The sequence below is a fragment of the Caloenas nicobarica genome, chromosome 1, assembly GCF_036013445.1.
Source record: "Caloenas nicobarica isolate bCalNic1 chromosome 1, bCalNic1.hap1, whole genome shotgun sequence".
NCBI lineage: Eukaryota > Metazoa > Chordata > Aves > Columbiformes > Columbidae > Caloenas > Caloenas nicobarica.
In genome coordinates this window covers 186,704,341-186,726,999 of record NC_088245.1, presented here as the reverse complement: position 1 = coordinate 186,726,999, position 22,659 = coordinate 186,704,341, and the positions used below count along the sequence as shown (strand labels likewise).

Genomic DNA, 22,659 nt, shown 5'->3' with positions numbered 1-22,659 from the left:
GCTGCCCAGGGAGGTTGTGGATTCTCCTTCTCTGGAGACATTCAAAACCCGCCTGGACGCCTTCCTGTGTAACCTCATCTGGGTGTTCCTGCTCCGGTGGGGGGATTGGACTGGATGATCTTTTGAGCTCCCTTCCAATCCCTGACATTCTGTGATTCTGTAACTTACGGTCGCTGTGGGGGCGGAGAGGGACCCACCACCCCCCAGACACACATCTGCCCCCCAGCAGCCGCGCTGCCAGCCCGTCATGGCGGCGGCGGGCAGGGCGGGGCCGCCCCGGCCCTTACCTAACGGCGGGCGGGCAGGGCTGGACCGGGCGCCTTACGTAAGAGCAGGGGCGGGGCGACCACCGTTGTGGCGGCGGTAGCAGCAGCACCATGTCCTGGTACCGCAACGCCGTGTGGTTCGTGAAGGGGCTGCGGGAGTACACGAGGTACGGGCGGCCGCCTCCCCCCGGCGGCTGTGAGGCGGCAGCGGGCGCTGCGGCGGGGCGGGGCGCGCCGGGTCCGGCTGGGGGCGCTTCGGGGCGTCCGCGGCGCGGTTAGTCACCTCGAGGTGTTGGGGAGTTTAAAAGAGTTTTTAATCGAAGCCTCCCCACCCCCGCCAGAGCAAACGAATTTCAGGGCCTTATCTGTGGGACCTGCCCGACGGCGCTGCCTGTGCCCACCCTGGGCAGCCGTCATGGGGTGGCCGTGGTGCCACGGCCTGGTCACCTCCGGAGTGACAAAGTCTGGGCCATGTGGGGCAAAATGCCTCGAATCGTTGTCATATTGCTTATTGCAGTGTCACCGGTCCCACAAGTGTGGAGAGTAATGGAGAGATGGGGGTGTACAGCATATGTGGAGCCGTAAGGAGAGCGTTTTTTTGGAAATACTCTCTTCTAGTTTCTCACAGGTGTCTCTGATTCACTCAGGAGCGGCTACGAGTCTGCTTCCAAGCACTTCGATCCAGCCGATGTGGAGGTGAACGTGGCTGGAAGATCCTTTCTGGTCACGGGCGCGAACAGCGGCCTTGGCAAGGCTGCGGCCACGGAGATAGCGAGGAGAGGTGAGCGGGGCTGCGGTGAGGGGTCCGCGCGGGGAGGGTGGAAGGAGGCAGGTTTGGCCTTCCAGCACGAACACAAAGACACAGCTTCCCTGGGATGAGGGGTCCGGTATGTTATTTTACAGGGCTGCTGGCGTGGGTTGGAGGTGTAAGCACGATCACTAGAGTGAAAACCGGAATAATGAAAGAAAATTGGCGGAGAGGATTGGCGAAGTGTTTCTCAAGTGTATGTTAACCGCAACTGTGTTACAGTGGCATTGGAGGATGTTAGTGACAGATCAGGGTCTGTTTAAGGCTGATTTGTTATAAATATGAGTCTAGCTGAATTTGGACTATTTTGCAGAACATGCAAATGTATCATGTGATGAAAGAAAACAGTTGGCTTTGCTAAGCTGAGGGAGTATGGCTGTAGCAATGTAGTTGTGCTTGGTCTTAGAAATAACCTCAAGTTTGTGCCTCTTACCTGATTACATGTAATCATTTTTTCTGTTGCTCGCTGTAAGCAAAGAGATGGTATGAACTGGAACTGGCTACTGTGGAAGGATAAACCTAATCCCTTTCAGGGTTGACAAAGTAATTCCAGTTGTGCAAGAGCGACAGGAGTTTTGGCAAGTAGAATAAAAGGGAGGAGTTTGTGGCTTTGCTCTCTCTTTGCCTACTTACGTTTTGTAATGATCTTATGAAGGAAAGTGGCGACTCAGTTAAATTAATTAAAAATTATTAGCATCAAAAAGCCTTTGGGTTAAAGATCCCCATCAGTGCCAGTATGTGATTGATTTTAGGTTCCCACTACTGCCATTATGCCTAACAGCCTTATGTAAGTATTGCCTTGACTGGTGACTGTTCTGCTCACAAATGGATATGCTATGATAGGCCGTCAAGCTGAGTGGAACTGCAAATGATCTGGTCACCATGTCTAGTGTTAGGGGCCCCAAGAAGTACCTTGGGCTCAGGTCTGATACCTTGCGTGGGTGTTGGCTGTGGCTATGAAGTTAAAATGACTTAACAGTGTCTTCCTGATCCCGTCCTTGCATATGTCAGTCCAAAACTTAATGTCAGCTGTTGGTGCTCTGGCTTCTAGTTGAACCTCTTCAAGTACATTATGACAAGGAAACAAGGAATTCAGACTCAGCTAAAGAATAACCAAGCTACATTGGCTTTACCTTCAAGCACTTCGGAACTTTGTAAATAATGACAGTCTTGATGACAATTTCTCTAGCTTGAGTTCAGCTTTTCTCAGAATCGGTGTCTTATGGGTATTGCAGATCTGGGCTTTCCTGTATGTCTTGTGAACTCTGGGTTGACTTTGATCTGGTCTTCTTCCAACCACTCTGACAATTCCCATGTGTTGTTCAAATAATTTTGATATTTACCATGGAAAATATATTTAAATCCCGTTTCTAGCCCATAGGTCACACTAAAACTTCCCTCACTCCTTAACAGCAAGAAAAAAGTTCATATTCAAAACCCTTAAATCCCACCTCTGTTTTTATTGAATGTTTTCCACTGTAGACTATGACAATGTTCCTTGTCAGCTTGAAGACCAGCTGCTTCTTCCATATGTTTAGTTTGTATCTGCACACGTTACTTGTGCTGTCCCCTTTGCTTTGGGAAGAGCTTTTTAAATGTCTGCAAATGCATATCCTTGACTGCCTTAAGGTCTGTAATTAAAGCTCTCTTTTGCAGTGAAGCCTGCAGTCATTGTGAGAATGTCCAGAGATGAGCCTTGGACACTGTCCCTTCTGATTGTCTTTTCTCTCACTCATGAAATCTACTTTTCCTGGGGCAAAGACTGTATTTCTTTCTGGTCTTTATATATCCATGCCTGTCTGGGCATGGTCCCTTCCATGCATGGCATATGTGTAACACAAACTGAAGATGAAACTTTATTAAATGTTGGTTAGTGTCATTCATATGATTATCTCGGATTCGGGAGTTCTTCCGCTGTGGTTGTGCACTTGGTAAAAGTAACGTAACCAACTCTGGCAGTGCAGTAGAGGAATCACACCCTGTTAGAAATTCTCATCAGAACCTCGAGGCTTCTTACCTGCACCAGCCACATGCCTGTACTTTAGTCCTCTTTTTGAAGGCTCTCTTTAATGTGGCGAAGTTATGAGGTCGTGGTAAGTGTCCAGGCCTTTGAGAGGAGCCTTGCCCTGCGTATTCCTTTCATAGAAAAGTTGGTTGGAAGTTACATCTAGAGGTCATCTTGTACAGCATCTCACTTGAAGCAAGACTGTTGCCAGCACTAGGTCAAACCAGCCATTGCTTAGTCTCGCTGGATCTTGAAACCCACAAGGATGGAAATTACGCAGCCTCTTGGGAAAAGTGAAAACTTTTTCCTTAATGCCTAACCTGAGCCTCCCAAGCTGTGGCCCTGGTCCTTGTCAGTTCTCCCACTGCTGAGAAGAATTCTTAAATGTGGCATTTTAATTACCTTTTCACAGAGCCATTCCAGTCCCTTGTTGTTCAAGCCCTTTACTGAACTTTTTAAGGCATGTGCCAAAAGAAGTGTTTATGATACAGATGCTTTAGCTTCAGCTTCCAGTGTAGCCCTGCTATTCTATCAACACCAAACATGATGTGCAAACTTCACGGATATGATTTGATCAGACAGTGCCGAGACTGCAGTGGCCATCCCCGTCCACAGAACCTTGCTTGGGGGACCCAGTTAGAGCATGATACTTTCTCCCTCCTTCCTGCCTTCACAGTGACCAGAGCCAACCAGAAATCTTCCAGCTTTCTCAGTACATCCGCTCATTGTGTCCTGAACATTTTGTTTACCTCAACTCTTTGACAGACCCTGTTGAGACACTTGGTGTGTCCAGTCTGCCTGGGGATACTGCTGGCTCTGGGCCTTTTGTGGGGAATTTTTCCCTAGGAATGGCCCAAAGCTGGTGGATGTGAAGCTGCTATGGGGTGCTATGACCTTAACTAGCTCCCTGCTCATCAGCAAGTGTAATGGGAACTCTGAGACCTCCACAGACCTTCAGCAGCACCGATGAAAAGCCACGGCTCAGCTCTTGGCTGCAGAGAAGTGGGATTGTTGGCTGTGGACAGCTCAGGAACATTCTGCCTGCTGGGAAGCTCCTGTGATGTTTTGGTGACCACCTAACTAGTATTGCCACTGCTATTAGCAGGCTATAGATTTCCCACAAACTGAAATGCAATTACAAAACGTTTTTTGTTTCCTTTTGGACTGTATTGAAAACTAACCCCAGACAGAACTGTAAATTGCACATCACTTCCTGACCCTCCCTCTTTGCTACTGCCTCCACAAGCACTCTTAGTAATTAACTATCCAATGTATTTCTTGTGGAAATCCACCAGGTGGCACGGTTCATCTTGTTTGCCGAAATAAGGAGCGGGCTGAGGCTGCCAAAGGAGAAATAGTGACAGAAACAGGCAATCGGGTGAGTTGACATTTGGTCTTTTGTTTACTCTTAGAAAGATTGTTAATATAAAAGACCTTAGAGGCTTTGAGATATTCTGTTTTGTCATTTTGCTGTTGTGTTTTTAACAGTATTTTCTTTTGGACATACAAACATCTAGTAGTCTGTCATCCATGTTGTTTGAAGTGATTTAATTTCACTAGGTAATGTCTTCTGTGATTAATAACATCACCAGCAGCCTGCTGTTTTATTTAATGTTAGTTGTTGATATGTTTTGTGATGTCCTACTTACTATTCCTAACTATGTGGCTGAGGCTCTTAAAAGTTAATGCATTGCAATACTCTTGCAACAACATTTATGAGCTTACAGTGTTGAAGTTGGAAGTTTTATGTGTTTGAATAACATGCTCTTGATTTGCTAAGGCTGGCTGCTCTCTGAAGTCCTGCGTGTTGTCCCAGTTCCATGCTCTACAGATTTTTCTATCTCCTTTTCTTATAGTATCTCTTCCTTGGTTCCTCTCTTCAGATTCTTCAGAATCTTCAGATTCTTTTTGCTTCTGCATGTATCACTCTACAGTATACTCCTATAGCTGTCACTGTTGCTTTTGCTAATTATTCAGACAAGTATGTGTATGGAGAAGTACATTGTCTTTCTGTCTTGGTGTATTGATTTTGTCTGGGATAGAGTTAATCTTCATAGTGGCTCCTGTGGTGCTATGGTTTAGTTTTGTGACCAAAACAGGGTTAACAACCCATGTTTTAGTTATAGCTGAATAGTGCTCGCACAGCATCGAGGCCTTTTCTGGTTCTCATGCTGCCCGATCACCCTGTGGGCTGGGGGTTGCACAAGAAGTTGTGAGGGGACACACTGGGACAGCTGACCACAGCTGACAAAAGGGGTATCGTGTACCATATGATGTCGTGCTCAGCAATAAAATCTGGGGGAAGAAGGAGCAAGAGGGTGCACTTGCAGTTATGGTGATTTGCTTTCCAATTACTGTTGCGAGTGATGAAGCCTGCTTTCCTGGGGATTGCTAAATGCCTGCCTGACAATGGGAAGCAGTGATTGAATTCCTTCTTTTGCTTTGTTTTCGCGTGCAGCTCTGCTTCACTCTTTGAACTGTCTTTATCTCAACCCACAAGTCTTGTCTATTCTACCCTTGTGATTCTCTCCCCCATCTCACTGGAAGGGGAGTGAATGAGTGGTTGTGTGGGGCTTAACTGCCCGTTGGGGTTAACCCATGACACTTGGATGGAGAGCTGTATTCATTTTTAAATAGTGACTTGACTCTTGAACATAGTATTTTGATTCCAGAAATAGTTTTTAATGTGGATCGAAAATTATGAAGACTTTTTATGGTTAGAGATACCGTATTGACTAAATTTCTGGTCTTTGGTTTCAGCTCCCTAGTGTGAAACAACCAGCATTACACTTCAGTTCTTTAGTGGAGGTGAATTAGATCAGCCCATATGTAGAACCAAACACTTTCCAGCTGCCTATAACTGTTATCCCACAGCTATAGTAAGACTGGTGATTATCTGTGTTACCTCCTTTTTTAACTGCAGACAGCCTGGGAAGATGGGCAAGTTCAATGACCTCTGAAGGTTCCTTCCTGTTGTTTTCTGTCATTTGGTGAAACAAAACTTGAGGCAAATAACATTCTTCCTCTAAAAGCAGCACAATTACTGCATCCCCACTTTTTGGTAGGCTGCAAACCTGTAGTTTCTCTAGTCATGAAAAAGTAGGCGGGCACTGCAGAGCTAGTTCATGACCCTGGGGACAAGGCACTTGTACAGAAAACAGCATTCAGTGAAGTGTTAATGAGCTGTTCAAGAGGCCCCATGGGACATGTGGCTGCACTGGGAAGAGTCATCTTAATAAGGAATCCACACTAACATCCTTCTTTAGAAGTACTCATTCAGAAGCAATGCAGGGAGGTAATAAAATGCTTTATCTGCAACTTGACAAGCTGTATCCAGACTTAGCTTGCTCTTCTTGATCATCTGGATGGAGATCCTGTTGTAGTATATGCCAAAGATTTTTTTTTTTTTCCATCTTCCACAGCAACACATGCCGGAGTTCAGTGCTGAGATGGTGTTACTATTTGGCAGGCACCTGCATCTAGACCTGGAAACTGGGAAGTTCTCCTAACTGTTAAAGTAGATCTAGTCACGGATATTAGGTCTCACTTTGAAAATTACTTTGTTACCATTGAGGACTTCTATAGGGAACAGGCCTGTGGGTCCTTTTTCTGAGCCACTGTGACAGTCTTCAGCAGATAAGTGTTGATTTAGATCTTTTTTCGGTCTCTGAAAGCACTTGTAATATTGAACATCTGCCCAAAAGCCTTCAGTTCTTCTGTTCCAGTAGATAATGGTAGTAACTTTAAAAGTAGAAAGCTTTTAGAGATGTATCCAGTTAGGAAACAGTAGAGCAGTGTCAGGTTTTTGGTCGGAAATGAACATTGTGATGAGAAAATTCTGACCTAACTCAACTAAGGAGCTGAAATCCAATGGCTAGAGAGAAAAAGTCATATGGGGTTTTTTTTATCTTCAGGGGAGCAGAATTACAGGCAGGGAGTAATGCATTATAATTTTCTCAGCTTCTTCACTTATCTCATTTGTTTGTGTAATGACTATTTAAAGAAACAGCTTGGAAAGAGAGGAGGCCCTTTAATGATTATTTGTTGTTTTGCATGAGAACACATCCTCTGCATAATTATTTTAAAACTACCTTTTCCTGGGGTATGTCATAAGACTGTCTGTGGTGTGTCTTTGAGACTAAGTGCTATCTAGGAGAAGAGTAGGAGTTGACATTCCTTTTGTATGCTGATAAATGCCACTGTGCTGTACTAGGTGAAACACAAATTTGCAAAAAGCAAGAGAATTGCCTGTAACAAACAGTAAAAAGGTTTTTGATGCTTCGAAGAGAGGAAATATTTCTAGGTTTAGTGGTTTAGAAAATTATAACTTGACTCTCATGTCAAGCTTTTCCTTATTTATTTATTTATTCTTTAAATTCTGTTGCATCCACGTTCCTGGCCATAGTATTTCCAAATGTCGTGAGACTGTTGTGACATGGGGTGGCTAACAGGGACTTAGCTGTTCATGCAGTGGTTGGTGTGGAAGGGGGTGCAGAAGTCACCTGTCACTCTGAGACAGCTGGAGTAGGCGCAGGGATGCACCTGACAGCGTGGGCTCCCGCCCCGTTTGGAGCGGCTGTGCCTGGCACGTGGGAGTCTGGCCCAGACAGAGCTCCAGAGGAATGATGTAGCAGATCTTTGGCTACTGGGAGTGACTGTTATTTCTCCCTGAGCTTGGGGCAGAGCATAATGGTGGCCTCATCTCTTGGGTTCTGCTGCAACCAAGGTGCTGGGCTGCCAGGTGAAGCAATGGCAGGAGGTGAGCAGGCTGCATAGCTGTAGGAAGCAGAAGCAGGAGATTGGCAGGGTCTTTGCACAGAGTAGAAGAGCACAAACCCTACGTTGCATGGAAGGAGGGACAGCTAGAAGCTCGGCTCAAATAACTGGTGGACAGAGACTCACAAGATGGGGAAGACTGGAAGCTTGTGACTGCTGGCAACAGAAGGCAGGTTCATTCTCTGCCTGCAGATGTGCATTGGTAGGATAAGTATAGTGCCATGGTAACAGATGAGAAAGAACAAGCTCTGTCAGGGGAGGTGCTGGAGCCAGATGAGCCTGAACCGTTGTTGGCACTGGGAGGAAGTGGTGGGTGATAATGGCTGGAGGCTCCCTCCTGTGGGAGGTGGAGGCGCCCATCTGCAGGCTTGGCTTGATGTCTTGAGAGCTTTGTCGCTTGCTGGGGACTCAGATCTAGGGTATTGTGGAGAGTCTGCTGAGGCTCATCTAGACCTCAGACTAATACCTGTTGTTGCCCAGCCACATGGGCACCCATGACATTGTGAGGTGAGACTTTGAGTTCATCAAGAGTGCTTACAGAGGGTGAAGAGCAAGGAGGCTGAAGTAGTGCTCTCCTAAATCCTCCCAGTGAAAGGGAAGGGCTTGGGTCAGAGCATATGCACCCTGCAGGTCAACACCTGGTGCCACTTTGTCTTTGGCCTTTATGACCCCTTTGACCTTCTCTGAGAAATAAGCGCAGCTGAGCAGTGATAACAAAGTGGAGCAAGAGTATCTTTGCCAACAGGTTTGCTAAGCTAGTGAGGAGGGCTTTAAACTGGTTTCACTGGGAAATAGTGACCAAACCCAGAAGAGCAGTGGAGTCATGGGGGCGAGTACATGTCTAGGGAACAGCAAAATGGAGGAGGGTCTCATAGTTTTCATGTGAAAGCAACATGACCAGGAGTCCATCTCAGATGCCAGTATGTGAATACACATAACATAGGAAACAACAGGAGTCCATGCATGGTTGCACAGCTGTGATCTCACTGGCGTTAGAGTTACATTTGGCATGACTGCAGTGCTGGAATGGAGGTATAAAGGCCCTCTTAGAAGGGCAAGCTGGGAAGATGATGAGGAGGAGGTGTTGTGTTCTGTGGAAAGGAATGGTTTGAATGCATGGAGCTTTGCTCTGTAATGGGTCATGAGCCAGTTGAGAGCTGATGAGTAAGGCACAGAGGTCAGATCAGTGCGGATGATGTCATGGTGGGCGTCCGCTACAGACTGCCTGATGTAGTGAACGAAGTAGATTGAGCCTTTTTTAGAGGGCTAGGGAAGCCAAATGATCACAGGTCCTGGTACTCATGGAGCACTTGAACTACCCTGATACCTGCTGTAAGTTACTCTTTTTTTTTTTTTTTCCTTTAGAATATTTTCTTGCATATTGTGGATATATCTAATCCCAAGGAAATCTGGAAGTTTGCTGAAAATTTCAAAAATGAACATAAATTACATGTGTTGGTAAGTTTGCATACTTAAATCACGTGTCTGCCTTTGAAGTGTATAGCCTCTGAACTTGTCTAACAGGTAGTCTAGATTTTACAATTTGACCCACAGTTCTCTGCTTAATTTTCTCTAGGTGTTTGTTGGTCTGTTTGCCCTTGTCCATTCTCAGTTCACATACACAGATATGACATTTGGGGGAAAAAAAAAAAAGGAAAAAAGAAATGCAGTAATTTTTTTAGCTGCATCTTTTGGGGTTCTTACCATGCAAACACTGTGGCCTTTAGATTGCATATCAGGCTATGCATGTTCTGCTAAACAGAATATGGCAGGGACTGAGGCCTCCTCCCAAGGGCAGATTACACTTGCTTCGAGGTAATCCCTCTTAAAGATTAAATTTTTCTAGAAAGGCTAGATAGAGCAGTCTAAAACTGAGCCAGGGAGGGAGCTAGCAGTTAAGCAGCATGGATGGTAAGGGGCTCGGTTCTCTCCCCTTTATTTAGCAGTGCAAATTTGCTCTGGGGGTTGTACTAAAACTGGGGCAACTGGAGCAGTTGTTTTAGTGCTTACTAGATTCTGAAATTCTGATAGAAATGGGAAAATTGCTTGTGAGGAGTGGCAGTGAAGGAGCAGGGAGATATGTAGGGACAGATCTCTTTTTGACGTGGGAAAGGAAAGCTTGAGCTTCTTCTGGAAGATAAGGCAGAGAAAGAAGTGTGTCTGAGAATATGCTGGCTACACACAACAAGCTTCTGAATTTTCATGAGGTTCTACCTTACAGTGCATCCGTGCTCTGTGCTACAGTGCTGTTTTAGCAGTGTGTGCATCAGGTGGGGGTATCTGTGCTGGATTGCCAGGCAGAGAAAAGCTGGGGTCCTCACAACCAGGGCACAGAGTCAGTGTGATGCACCTCTGCCAGTTGTCAGAGGGGCTAACCCGCTGACCTGGCTGAAGTGCTGCCAAGTTTGGAGATAATTCATTTAATTTAATGAGAGTGGAGGTGCCTGCAGACTATTCTACCATGTTGTGCAGCTTCCCTTAGTCATTTTTCACCAATACAGAAATCTCTAACAGAGAATACATCACCACATAGCGCAGATGATGTGGGATCAGTGTGATCTCTCAGATGAGACTAACAAACTGCACTGTGTTTGTATGTTCTAATATTGGCTCTACAAAGTGCATATTATTTTCTGTGAGAAAAGAGTTTAAAAACATGCAGGAAGGCACGAAGAGGACCGTTGGCTATTAGAGTAATACATATGGGGTGAGCCATTTCTCTGAAGATCCTTTATTTTCTGAAAAACTTACGATCAGCGACAGAGTATATGACTTGGAATTATGTGGTTTATTGAAACAGTTTGTACTTTTGTGTTGCAGTGTCAGAAAAGAGCAAACTATCATGGACTGCTTGCGTGAGTGATTTTGTTTGTAGATATTTGTGTAGATGATTTTTGTTTACAAGAGTTGTCTTACAGATCAATAATGCAGGATGTATGGTGAATAGCAGAGAATTAACTGAAGATGGACTTGAAAAGAACTTTGCAACAAACACTTTAGGTGAGTATTGAAGGCTTAGTTCTGAAATATAGTTATTTTGGTTACAGAAGCATGTTTTTACAGCTGGGTTCAGGAGGTGTATATTCCTGCTCCAAGAAGGATCATACCTTTGCTATGCCAGGGAAGCAGGAAAGAAAAAGAAGAAATACTACAGCTTGTTTGGAGGGTCATTTTTTTTGATTTGTCCATTTTTCAGTTGTTCTCATATCAGTGCCTTTATTTATCAGAGCAGCAGTGGACAAATGCAGATAATGTTTAATTAAATTGGTTCTGAAATTTGCTAGGAAACTTTGTTCCAAGCAGTGCTGCTCATAATACTCTCTGTGTAATAAGCGTACTTCTGTGGCTTGGATGGAGCTTGGAGCATGTTCAGATATTTTAGAAGACATTCAAGTGCTTCAGTAGGCTTGAACAGCCCTGTTTGCTGTGCCAGATGCACTGGGTAGACAACTGTGCCTTATTTTGTGCCCTTGACGTGCTCAAACAGATGCAACATCCAGTCAAGTGATTGAGCAGTACTGGGCAAGTCTTAGGCTAAAAGCTGCACCTCTTGCAAAGAGAGATGAAATGTTTGCACCAACAAACAGTCCTGGCACTCTGTTTTCCCTTTGCTTCCATGCAAGATGGGTGGCTTTCCCAGGAGATTGTCTTTAATATATTCAGAAGTGACACAGTAAGGAGCAGCTGTGGTGCTTTGTTTCTGTGTTTCCCTCCTGTTCATTAATATCTGTGATGAGGAAGAGGGAAGCTTAGGCTATAAAGATCAGGCATTTTTAGAACTAATATAGCCTGGAAACCATTGTTAGGTTTTATTCTTGTCCTTTTTCCTGTGTTGCTTTCTTAACTCCTATTTACTTGTGAAAGCTAACTTATAGTGGTATGTATGTCTTGTGCTTAGCTGATGTGGTGCATACAGCTTGTTTTTTTCTGCAAGTCTGACTACATTAAACTGACAATTAATTGAAGTATAAAGGCATAACTTAATTTTATTCAGATTAATCTTCTGCCAACATTCATCTGTTTCTCATGGTCAAAATTCAAAACTAATTTTATTTTGCTGTCAGATTTCCCATGGTTGCAGAAGTACAAGAACTTCTACCTCGAGAAATGTATTCACCTTAAATTAGTTTAAACCTCTTGTGGTCTTTCAAACAAAAATCCAGCAACATGCAAAGGTGCAGCTCTTCCAGAGGAAAGCAGAGTGAAACAATACAACAGTCTGAACATGAAAGCATGTTTTGCTTTAGTTTTAAACATCGAGGAAATTTATTGCTGAGAAACTGTACTAGTGCATCACTTGAATTAGATTTTATCACACAAGTAGAAGCAACGAGTTCTGCTTTCCCAGTTGTTAGTCAGCCTCACTAGAGACATATAGCTCCATGTATATAGTAGAGGAAGCTGAATTATGATTGTAGCAAACTAGGAAAATGTCTGTATTATCTTTTATGAGTGTTATGTATCGATCTTTATTTGTGTATCACTTGCTGTGTGACTGTATAAGAAGGTCAAGGAGATGATTGCACATTTCACAGATAAGTCATTCTCTATTGACCAGCTTCTGTGGAATTCAAACAAGGACTGGGTTGTTTGCTTAGACTGGTTAAGGATTAAATTTTGAATCTTTTAGAACAGAGTGGGACGTGGTTGAGCTGGAAGAGGCTGTCTGTGCAAGTGAAAGCTTCTGTGCTTGCAGTCAGGCACACATGGAAGACCAATGCTATCAACAGTGCAGGTGTTTTTTCTTTTGAAGTCAGAATTGGAATAAAAAAATAATGCCTGTTGGAGTGATAGCAGGAGAAAACTGTATGGAGAAATGCATATCAGAGTAGATGCGTGTTAAGTCATTTCCCTAAGCGCTGAGTACCTTTGGGCTTGCTTTACTCTGGAGATGTTACTTCTGTATTGGTAATTATTTGTGGTTATAGGTTTGCAGAGAAAACCTTGGCTAAATTAGATGTGGCTATTATGTAGGCTGGCTCTAAACTAGAATGTGGTCTGAGGGAACAAACTGAATTCCCCTCCCTGCCTTTTGCCCCAGAAAAGCCAAAGCCTGAAGGGTGACATGGGCTCAAGGCCCCTGTTTTGAAAATCTGCAGTTGTCCCTCTCATCATCAGCATGGAAACGATAACTCATGACTACGTGATTTCTGCAGAAATAAGATGGAATGACATTACTATATTTTTTCAGATTTTCACATTCCTTCCATCTTTCTTTGACTGTTTCTACCCTGGATCTTGGCTTTGGTCTAGTTAAGGAGTGTGTAGGTTGTAACTAAGAATATGAGACCCTGAACTATAATATGCTTTAAATGCAGAGCAGTCTTTGAATTCTGTATCTGACATGTGATTAATGTTTACATAAGTTGTAGAATTGCTCATCTAGGTGTCTAAAATACTGTGGAGCTTTAAAATCCAGGCTAGGAATATTTTCTTCTTCACTGACTTGTTAGTCTGGTTTTGGATATTTTCATAATGGATGTTCAGTTCTAATTGATAATCTCATTTGTGAAAGCCTACTAGAGTAGGCTATATATAAATATATTGGTATATATTAGTATTAGTATATATAAATATATTGGTTAATGGTTGGACTTGATCTTAAGGATCTTTTCCAACCTAAATGACTCTATGGTTGTATTCTATGATTATGTGATCTTTTCTTGGACATGTGTGAGACAAAAATGAATGCCTATGTCCTTTGGTAGATAAGATGAATACGTACAAAAATAATACTGGTTAGAGTAGAAAGTCAACCTCCCTTCATGTGAAACCCCACTGACTGGCTCATTGAGGACAGCTCACCAAAACAGGAGGTACAGAGTCCTCTCCGATGGTGTCAGAATTTACAGGTGGGTGAAGGTCATGAAAATGCAAAGTACAGATTGATAGTTCAGGCTTTGTATGGTTTGTTTAGTGTTCAGGTTCAAACTGTGAACTGCTTCGAGCAGGCAGTGACAGCCGTATCTGTGCCTGGCATCCTTAAAATGGGGTCAGACACAAACACTATACGGCTACTTGTTGTTCTCTTACTGCTTTCACATGAAATATCTTACCTTTTTTTCCCCTGCTAGATCCCCAAGGATTATTGCTCTGATCGCTGAAGCTCAGTGAAGGTGCAGAGAGCAGAATAGCTGTGGAGCACTTAGGCTGTAACATGGGAGCGCCTGCCAGACATGAGTCTGAAATGGCGTGTTGCTGATTGAATCCCACCTTCGGTGTGGAAGTGAGCGACTGGCTTGGGGTAACATGGGCAGATTTCCTGGGGAGCTGCTGATCTCAGTGGGCAGATTTTGTTGTGTGTTGTTGCCCTTTTGTATCCTCCTGTGGGCTGGCCTTATACTCGGGCTTTTAGACAGGAGCTGGGCAGCAACAAGCAGTCATTTCTTCTGAGACTTGCAGACTTCCGAGTCAACACTTTTTTTAAAAAAAATTAATTTTATTTTACTAGTTTTAGTACAACTCCCAACAAAGACTATTCGAACTGGCAGTATTCTGTCATTTTGGAAAAAAACCTCAGCATTGATAGGCAAGTGGAGGCAACAGCAGCATGTTTTTACTGAAGCACTAGACATATAGCTGAAACAATCCTTGTTCCTCTATTTTATAGCCTGCCTCACTTTACTTTTAGTCAACACATCTTCTTACTTGACATGGAAAAATGGCATATATGTTACATTTTTATTGCTACTTACCAGCCAAGGGGATGCTAAAAACCCACTCGGAGATAAATAAATGATGCTCCCAGCATGCATCTTTTCTGCAGTCTAATGTGCTCTCATGTTTTAATAATATAGCCACATACATTTACTCTCTGTGCAAGAAGGCGTAAGGCCAGGGGAAATAAGGTGCTTTTCTACCACAGTAGCAGTACAGCCCACCTATGGCAATTTGCCCAACCTGTATGAATATTTGTCAGTCTCTTCCCTACACATAAACCGTATCTAACTGGTGTTTCACACGAGCCAGCGTTGCCTGGTGGGTTGTGTTCTGAACTACTTGGAAGTCAGGCAGCTTGGATACCAGCTGTCAATCTGCCGTAAGGTCAGTGCTTAATGTTTGGCAAGACAACCTTACCTGTGAAAAGGAGACTATGATACTAATTTTCTTTCTAAAGAACTTTGAGACTTATGGATGAGAGGTGCTACGTGAAAGGATGAGGTTGAATATAATTGTATATCCACTAGCTATGCTGAAGCCTAGGTTCCCAAAGCACTGAAGAACCCTTATTGAGCTGAGCTTCATAATTCAATGGAAATGTGAACCTTTGTTTTGTCTTTCATGTTCATTGGCTCTTCCCATACACTCTCAGTTATTGCTAGTGTGGGGGAATTGGCCCGCAGAGACTGCACACTAAAATCTTCATTCTTGATCTTGTGCTCAGGAAACAGGCTCAGGGATGTCTCTTGCTTGGAATAGCATACATTGAAGGCTTGAAAAGATAACCAGGTCAAGGAAGAATGTCAGTTTGTTCTTTTTTTTTTTTTTTCTTTAAAAGACTTGGACATAAGGAAAGCAAGCCAATTTAACTGATTTTTACCAGATGAATGAGCCACTGAAATCTGTACAATAAAACTTTTTTTTTTTGTTCCCGCTCTTTTCACAGTTGAAATAATGCTGTTCCTAATAATACTGTGAAGCTCAGGCAGATGGAAAACTTCACTGAGTGTGGTGCTGGCTGCCTGTCCTTGTCTGAATGTTAGCAGATTAAAAACCTCACCAACAATTTACCACTAATTGCCAGATAGAACATCAAGCAAAAACTGTTCTAGAATCCACCAAGACACTTGGGCCTGCAATAATTGCATCATCAATTAATTTGATGTTATAAATGGGTAGTGGCTTTACAATATGACTCCTGCTGAAACCATAATTTTCTTTATAAATCAATTTTAAAGTACAGGTTTTGCGGTCACTTTAAATCTGTGAAGCAGGGAGTAGTCTGTGTTCATGTGCTATTGTTATATGTGATATCCTGTTGATTTCCAAGTCTGAAGTATACAAATCCTAAGGAGTCTTCCAGGTTTTGGCAGGCTAAAGCTGAGTTGTAATACCAGCATTTTGGAAATCTGCCTTCACAGTGTTTTTATATTTTCTGTTGGGGCTATTCTATGTTTTGCTTAGTTTCATGTTCTAGTACAGAAAGATTTGTAGCCTTATGTGGGAATAAAGACCGTAGGCTTCTGTTCCTTGCACGGGGATGACTTTCACTTTGGTTACGGTGTGGTAGAGATGGTGAGATCCACGGTGAACCAACTGCTGCAAGAACATTCAGAGTTACCTTCTTGCTAGACCTTACCATAGGCTTTTCCATAGAGTTCCCTCAGCTTCTACTTCAGGTCATGTGAAAGGTAGCCTCATTTTATTTAGGAATTTATGAAGCAGACAGGCTGATTTTTTTGGTAGCAGTTTTTTAAACAATTTGGTGTACAAATAGATTTTTTTTTTTTCTTTTTTAAATTTCCCTAACAGCTCCTCATTTTTGGCCCTTGCATCACTGAGGTTTCACTCTGTGGTTGTGAAACAGTGAATTACTGCTCATACAGGTAGACAGAGGAGTTCACTGTAGGAGTTAAAAATGGGAGTTGCTAATTAAGACACCATATCAGATTACTCAACTAGATTGAGAAATTGAGAAAATCTCAGAACAAGTGGTGCAGTTACACAATGGGCCACAAGGGAATGCATGGTGATTCAATTAGAATTTTTTTTTTTTTTTAAGCAAGTAAACATGAAACTTAAACATTAACATGATCAGCACTTGGGAGGGACTGTGTATGAACAAAGTGTCTTCTCATTAATTGCCATGCTCATTGCTTCTACTGGAATTACCATGTGTAATGCACAAACTGACAACCCCCACTCTCTGATCTACCATACAATAGAGTTGGTTGAATGATGTGTAATGCTGGAGTAGCTGGATCCTTATAAGAAGGTTGTAATTACATGGTGTTATACATGATTTGCTATTATGTGAGCCCAACTTCAAGACATAAAACTTACAGGAATTTTTCCAAAGAAAAGCAAATGTTCAGAGGATGTTTATCTTTAAAAGAAATTGTGCATCAATCCCAGGAGCCTCTTTAACTGGAGAAAACACGACCAGCAAGTACTGTCTCAAACATGGAACATGGATGTAGCTTGTCCAGTAGGTTTCTCCAGTCAACTATTCACCTCTGCAGAGTTCAGTGAGGGTAAGATGAAATCCTGCATGTGTGGGTGATGGACAGGATGCTTACTCACCCCCTTCCCCATTCCTGCTGCTTCTGAGCGAGCTCCTGAACTCATCCTGCTGGACTTCGGTGTGGCACACCAAATACTCCTTTTCAAAGGGAAGTGTTGTACACTGTTTTCCTGCAAAAATGTATTTCTTTCTTTTTTTTTTTTTTTTTTTATATGACAGTCCGAGCCCTGTCACACAGCCATAGGGGCAGGTAGAACAGCCATATGTCCAGTGCTGCCTTGTAGGTGTGCTCGTAGCTCCCTGCCTGCTGGGGGTGAGAAAGAGAGAGGCTGTTGCTTGAGTTTCCACCATGTCAGTAATTCAAAGTAGTCCGGGAGAGCTCTTCAGACAGAAATGTCCTGCTCCCAGTTGCCATGTGTCCCAGAGGGCACTCTGTTCCTCCTCTGTCCTGGGCACAGCTGCTGGGAAGCAGGCACTGGGAAACGTGGTGGCCTCAAGGCTGAGCATCTCCACTTACAGAGTATCTGCTTGAGACAAGGACAAGCTTTCTGCAGAATACCCCCAGGAGTACTGGCAGTTCTTTTTTTTTTTTTTCCAGGAAAAAAGGTCTGTCTTTTTTTTTTGGTAGAATCCTGAAGGTCCTCTCAGAGAAGGGGCAGGATCACCAAGGTACCCAATGCTTGCAGTGCCAGGCACTTCACTGCTGATCATTGCCTTTCCCTCTATGCGCTTTTGTGTTCTCTCTTGGTCTTTTAAGCAGTTTAAAAAAAAAAAAAAAGTAACTTCAAAAGATCTGCACAGTTTGAACACAGTGGTAATTAAGCATTAATCACGTTGATATGCTTTACCATTTTAACTAAGCTCTGTGGAAAGGACATTTCTCCTTTAACAGACAAAAATGATTTTTGTGTCAAAGAAGTATACTAGAATGCTGAAGTGTTCATTTTGGAAAGGCTGATGTTCAGTACATTGGTATTAATAATCAATTATATGACAAAGGATATACAATTTGGATGTTGTCTTGATTTCCTTAAGTGGGGAGAGAGGGGAATGTAGTTTCTTCTACCAAATCAGTCTTAGTTGTCCTTGCAAATTTTCTTTAACTACAAATAAAATTTTCCTTCTTTGTTTTTTATTCAGTTCATGCAGTTCATGTTTTTATAAGGACTATGGGAGGCAACGTAGTCCTTTGTGGCTTCCTCCCCTTTGACTTAGAAATTCATTTCTGTGCTACTGCACGCTGCAATACAACTGTGCTTGGCCAAACACAGGCCACGGGGTACATGGCTGTGCCAGACATCTAGACTGGCTGCACTTTGTGTTGTTCCTATTTGTTCAAAGGTATCTAGCAAACTACGTGCTAGCTTTTACATCAGTAAAAACATGGAGGTTTCAATTATTGGTGGTGTATTCCAATCAGCAATACACCTTATTAATAAGGTATTCTAATTAATCTGCCTGACAGACCAGCCCATGCAAATAAGAGTGTTTAATATCCGTGTATATTTGTGAAAGTACTGAGAAGTTTGTGTTCAAACACTTAAAATGGAGACAATAGTTGGTGAAATATTTAGTAGTGGGAGAAATTAAATGCTTCAGTTGTAATGTCTGATGTGTTGCATCTGTGTGTGTTTTGAGATACTAGTGCTTACCATAGGAAGCTGGGATCAAAACTGTTTTTTTTATGTGTTGTCTCAAAGCAAATGAGCAAATGGTTTTGTGGGACCAAAAGATTGAATGCTCTGGCTCTGTGGGATTTAACTGAATTCCTAATAAACTTGAGGAAGAGAGGAGACGCTGGATTTGCAGTTAGTTTGTGGTTTTAAATAAGCACATAAACTTCTGACAAGCTGTAGTTGCTATGAGCAAGCAGGATTTTTGGCATTGAACATTTTTCTCATCCAGCTGGAAAACAAAACAAACCCCAGTTGTTAATGAGGCAATGTTAATGCATTCATCTTTGCATCCCTTTAGAATTAACAAACCAACATTAAACCCCTTATAAGTATAAATTACTCTGCAGAACAGTAAAATTGAGCATCCTCATAGCTGGTGCATTGCAGCTCTGCCTTTAGGAAATGCAGCATATTTAAACAAGACATGATGTTATTTTGCATTTGAAGAATCCATAGCAAATCAAAATTTAATCCAGGCTCCCAGCTTGTACCGAAGTGGGTTTTTTTTTCTATTTTTTTACCTCGTGGCAGTCTCCCGTGACAATCAGCGGTAGTTCTTGTCCTAATGATGTCATCCTTCAGTCTCCCTGCCGCTATTGGGGGAGACATACGGGCTCTTGTTATTCACTGGCAACTGCCTTTGCTTGCATTTTCTGTTGAAGACAGGCTGCATTTACTCATCTGATGTGCATTCACTTTGTTTGATTTGCCAGGGTTTTAAATATATTGTGTGCATATGGGTGTCCCTCTGATTATATAGAGAATGCTGTGACTGACGGGAGAAATGAACAGTTTGTTCACCAAGCACGTAACACATTTGATTTTGGTAGCGTGTTTATAAACATGCTGTATTTTAACTGAGTGATCTCATTGCCTCTGTGGAAGAGAGGTTATGAAGACACATGCTGGAGTCTTCATGTCTAGTGGAAAACATGGCCTTGGTAGCTCATGGAGAAAAATATGTTTATCACTGACATAGAATTTTTGAACTAGAGCCATTCGTGAAGAGATGAGAGGGAAGTATTATACTCAGCAAAGAAACACTAGACTAAATAATGCTAGATTAATTTTGAATTAAACATTTTCTTTAAATACAGTTTAAAAGGGAAAAAAGATCTCTTAAGAGATAAACAAAAATCCCTGTGTTGCAGTTGAGCGGGTGAAACATCACTAGGTGTGTCTGAATCAAGCACACCAGCACTTGAACAATGTTTTGAATAACAAACTTCACTACTCATGGTAACAGCTGTAATGGAATATATTTGTATGGTGTGTGCAAATCTTATGCTAAATGAACATGATTAAAGTGGGGAAGGACACAGTTCAGTTTCCCCATGTAATCTTAGCTTAGTCTTGGGCATGCAACATTAATGTTTTGCCCCCAAGGGTTCCCTATCCTCTGCGCCCCACGTTGGGCGCCAATTATCTGTCGTGGTTTGATTGCAGGGTGACAATAAAACCGTGGCAGATGTATTGTTAACCTCCTCTCCCCCCTTTTCCCCTTCAGTCCCTCCCTCTCCCCGCTTCCCACTAAGGACAGGCGATTGGAAGGGAAAGAAGGACAGAGAAAAGAGAGTTGGAAAAAATTAAAAATGTTTTACTAATGCTACTAATAAAAATAGAGAAAATAATACAAAATATACAAAACCAATCTTGAAAGTCCCAGCCACTGCTCTGGCAGATGTGGGGCCGGCACCCAAAGTCCTGGACTGGACTCTGCAGCCAACCGGAACTGGATTCAGTCTGTCACTGGGCCTCAGTTCGCAGGGACAACTCGCAAGGTCCTCTCCCAATGTCGGCCATAAGGAAAAGGGCGAGATCCTTGTGATCCCCCACTTTTATATGAAGTATCACGTGAATGGGATGGAATACTTTAGTTGGTCAATTTACAGTTCACCTCCTGCCTACACATCTCGCGGGATGCATCATTATCAATGACCTTGCATTCCGTTCCTATGTCTACCAAAACATGTACCTAACTTTCAGGAAAACTGCAGTTAGTAAGAAGACTTTAGCTGACAGGGAAATTCACTAAAAGAGAAACTTGTTTTTAACAAAACCAGGACAAGTAGTCATGCTGGCGATTTAAGAGGCAGTTTTTCTGTGTAACGCAAGTCAGAAATGTTGGGGTACTCTGATTTCACAGTGAGAAGGTAAAAGTGGTTGAGTTTTAAGTGCATATGCAAGGGTCTAAGATACACGATGTGAAGCACAGTTTCCTTCTCTTGTTCATGACCCGGCATATGTACATGTATATATGCCACACATGGAGTGGAAATGCATTATCTTTTTCCTTACTTTTTCCTTCCTTACATTGCCTCTCCCACGAGGAAACCCATACCTGAGCCATTTCACTTTAACAGTCATGGCTGGAATGTAATGATCAGTTTGCTCTGTAGGTACTATAAACATAAAAGTCTATAAAATAACTGATGTGCCTTTGGAGAAGTATGCAGCCATGCAGACCAGAACAAGTTGAATAGGCGTATTGCAGGTAAGAAAATGATTAAATTCAGATGAAGCTTCAGAGATAAAGAGATGTTGTGACAGGGGTTGGAGAGAGAAGAAAGCTTTTTTAAAAAGAAAAGTTAATGTTGATGTCTGTCTGTCTTGTAGGTACGTACATTCTGACAACTGCCCTGCTGCCCCTGCTGGAAAAAGAAGCTGATGCCAGAGTGGTGAGTCTGCAATGCTGTTGAAAAGCGGTGGTTTACTATTTTTACAATTCTTGTGACAGCATTTGTTTGACTGTCCTGGTGATGCAGTATCAATTATAATGCTGTAAGAATCTCTAGAATTCTCTTGTATTTTGCTAAAAACAGCCACCTTCTCCAAGGCAAAGCTCCTGCTTGCTGCTCTCAACCCTTCTTTGGAAAGCTGAGTAAAACGCTTCCGTTGGAAACTTCCCCTTTTCCTTTCCCTGGGGCAAGTTATCTCTTGCAGCATAGTGCAAAATACCTATAATAGGAGTACAGGCTTCAAAGAACCTTACAGGTCTTGGTCTAAAATTGGAGAGCAGGTAAATGTTTTAAATGAGATTTCCCAAGTTTTATACAGTCTCTTGTTTTCTAAATAGCTTCTATAAAGGCTAAACATAAACTACAAATAGTGCTGTTCTGCTCTTTTCTTTCTCCCAATTACTTTTCAAAAGTAAATAGCACAAAGTTCCCTGATGGAGTCAACACCACTTCAAATGAAAATCACTTTCTGAAAAAATGCTATTTCTTCTTCCTCATCTCCGAGTATGTTCCACACCTGAGGACAAGCATAGTGCAAAGAATTTGCAGAGAAATCCTTCTAGGGACTTCAAAATATGGGCTGAAGACCACATTATGTGCATGAGTGTGATTGTGAGGAGTTCCTGCATTTGCTTTTCATTCATTTGCTTTTCATTCATTTGCTTCTCATTCATTCACTTACAGATAACTGTCTCTTCAGGGGGCATGCTAGTTCAAAAATTAAACATATCTGACTTGCAGTCGGGAAATGGGACATTTGATGGAGTTATGGTGTACGCGCAAAACAAGGTACAGTCCATGGTTTAGAGAACAAAGCCCAGCACTTGTTTGTTAGGTGGCTTACAACATCTGCTTTGCAAAAAGCCTCTTGTTTGCTGTTGCTTTCCTGTTTTATCCAACCACACAGAGCTATAACCTTCAGGAGTGTGATGGCACGCACTTATGTGTGCCATCTTGTGCCAAGGGCATGGCTAGACTTTGATTTGATTTAAGTCTCAAGGGGCAAAACTGTCTTTAGCTGATGGACACTTTCTGCCTGCTTAGTTCTTAGCTACAGTCTGCAGCAAATAGATGTGGTCAGTAAAAGCAGTGTGACCACTTGAAAAGTAAGCTCGTGGCCAGCATATGGATTGCAATGACTGCAGTGGTCTCTGACAAAATTATCCAATAAATCCAGTCAGGATGAGCGAGGGTATATTTCTGCTA

The 22,659-nt window shown here is 42.6% G+C and overlaps 1 protein-coding gene across 2 annotated transcripts in view; it reads left to right on the top strand.

The window, feature by feature from the left end:
• Positions 1-338: 338 nt before the first annotated feature.
• DHRS12 (dehydrogenase/reductase 12) overlaps positions 339-22,659 on the top strand; it is a 29,551-nt gene continuing 7,230 nt past the window's right edge. The window contains exons 1-7 of one of the 2 annotated variants that reach the window (XM_065642893.1): positions 339-433; positions 914-1,047; positions 4,375-4,457; positions 9,221-9,313; positions 10,774-10,855; positions 21,332-21,393; positions 22,138-22,242. In XM_065642893.1, coding sequence (XP_065498965.1) covers positions 378-433; positions 914-1,047; positions 4,375-4,457; positions 9,221-9,313; positions 10,774-10,855; positions 21,332-21,393; positions 22,138-22,242 — 615 coding nt within the window. In that variant the 5' untranslated portion in view covers positions 339-377. Of the gene's footprint in view, positions 434-913; positions 1,048-4,374; positions 4,458-9,122; positions 9,188-9,220; positions 9,314-10,773; positions 10,856-21,331; positions 21,394-22,137; positions 22,243-22,659 lie in introns of those variants that run through there. The other variant, XM_065642884.1, reaches the window with a different exon arrangement.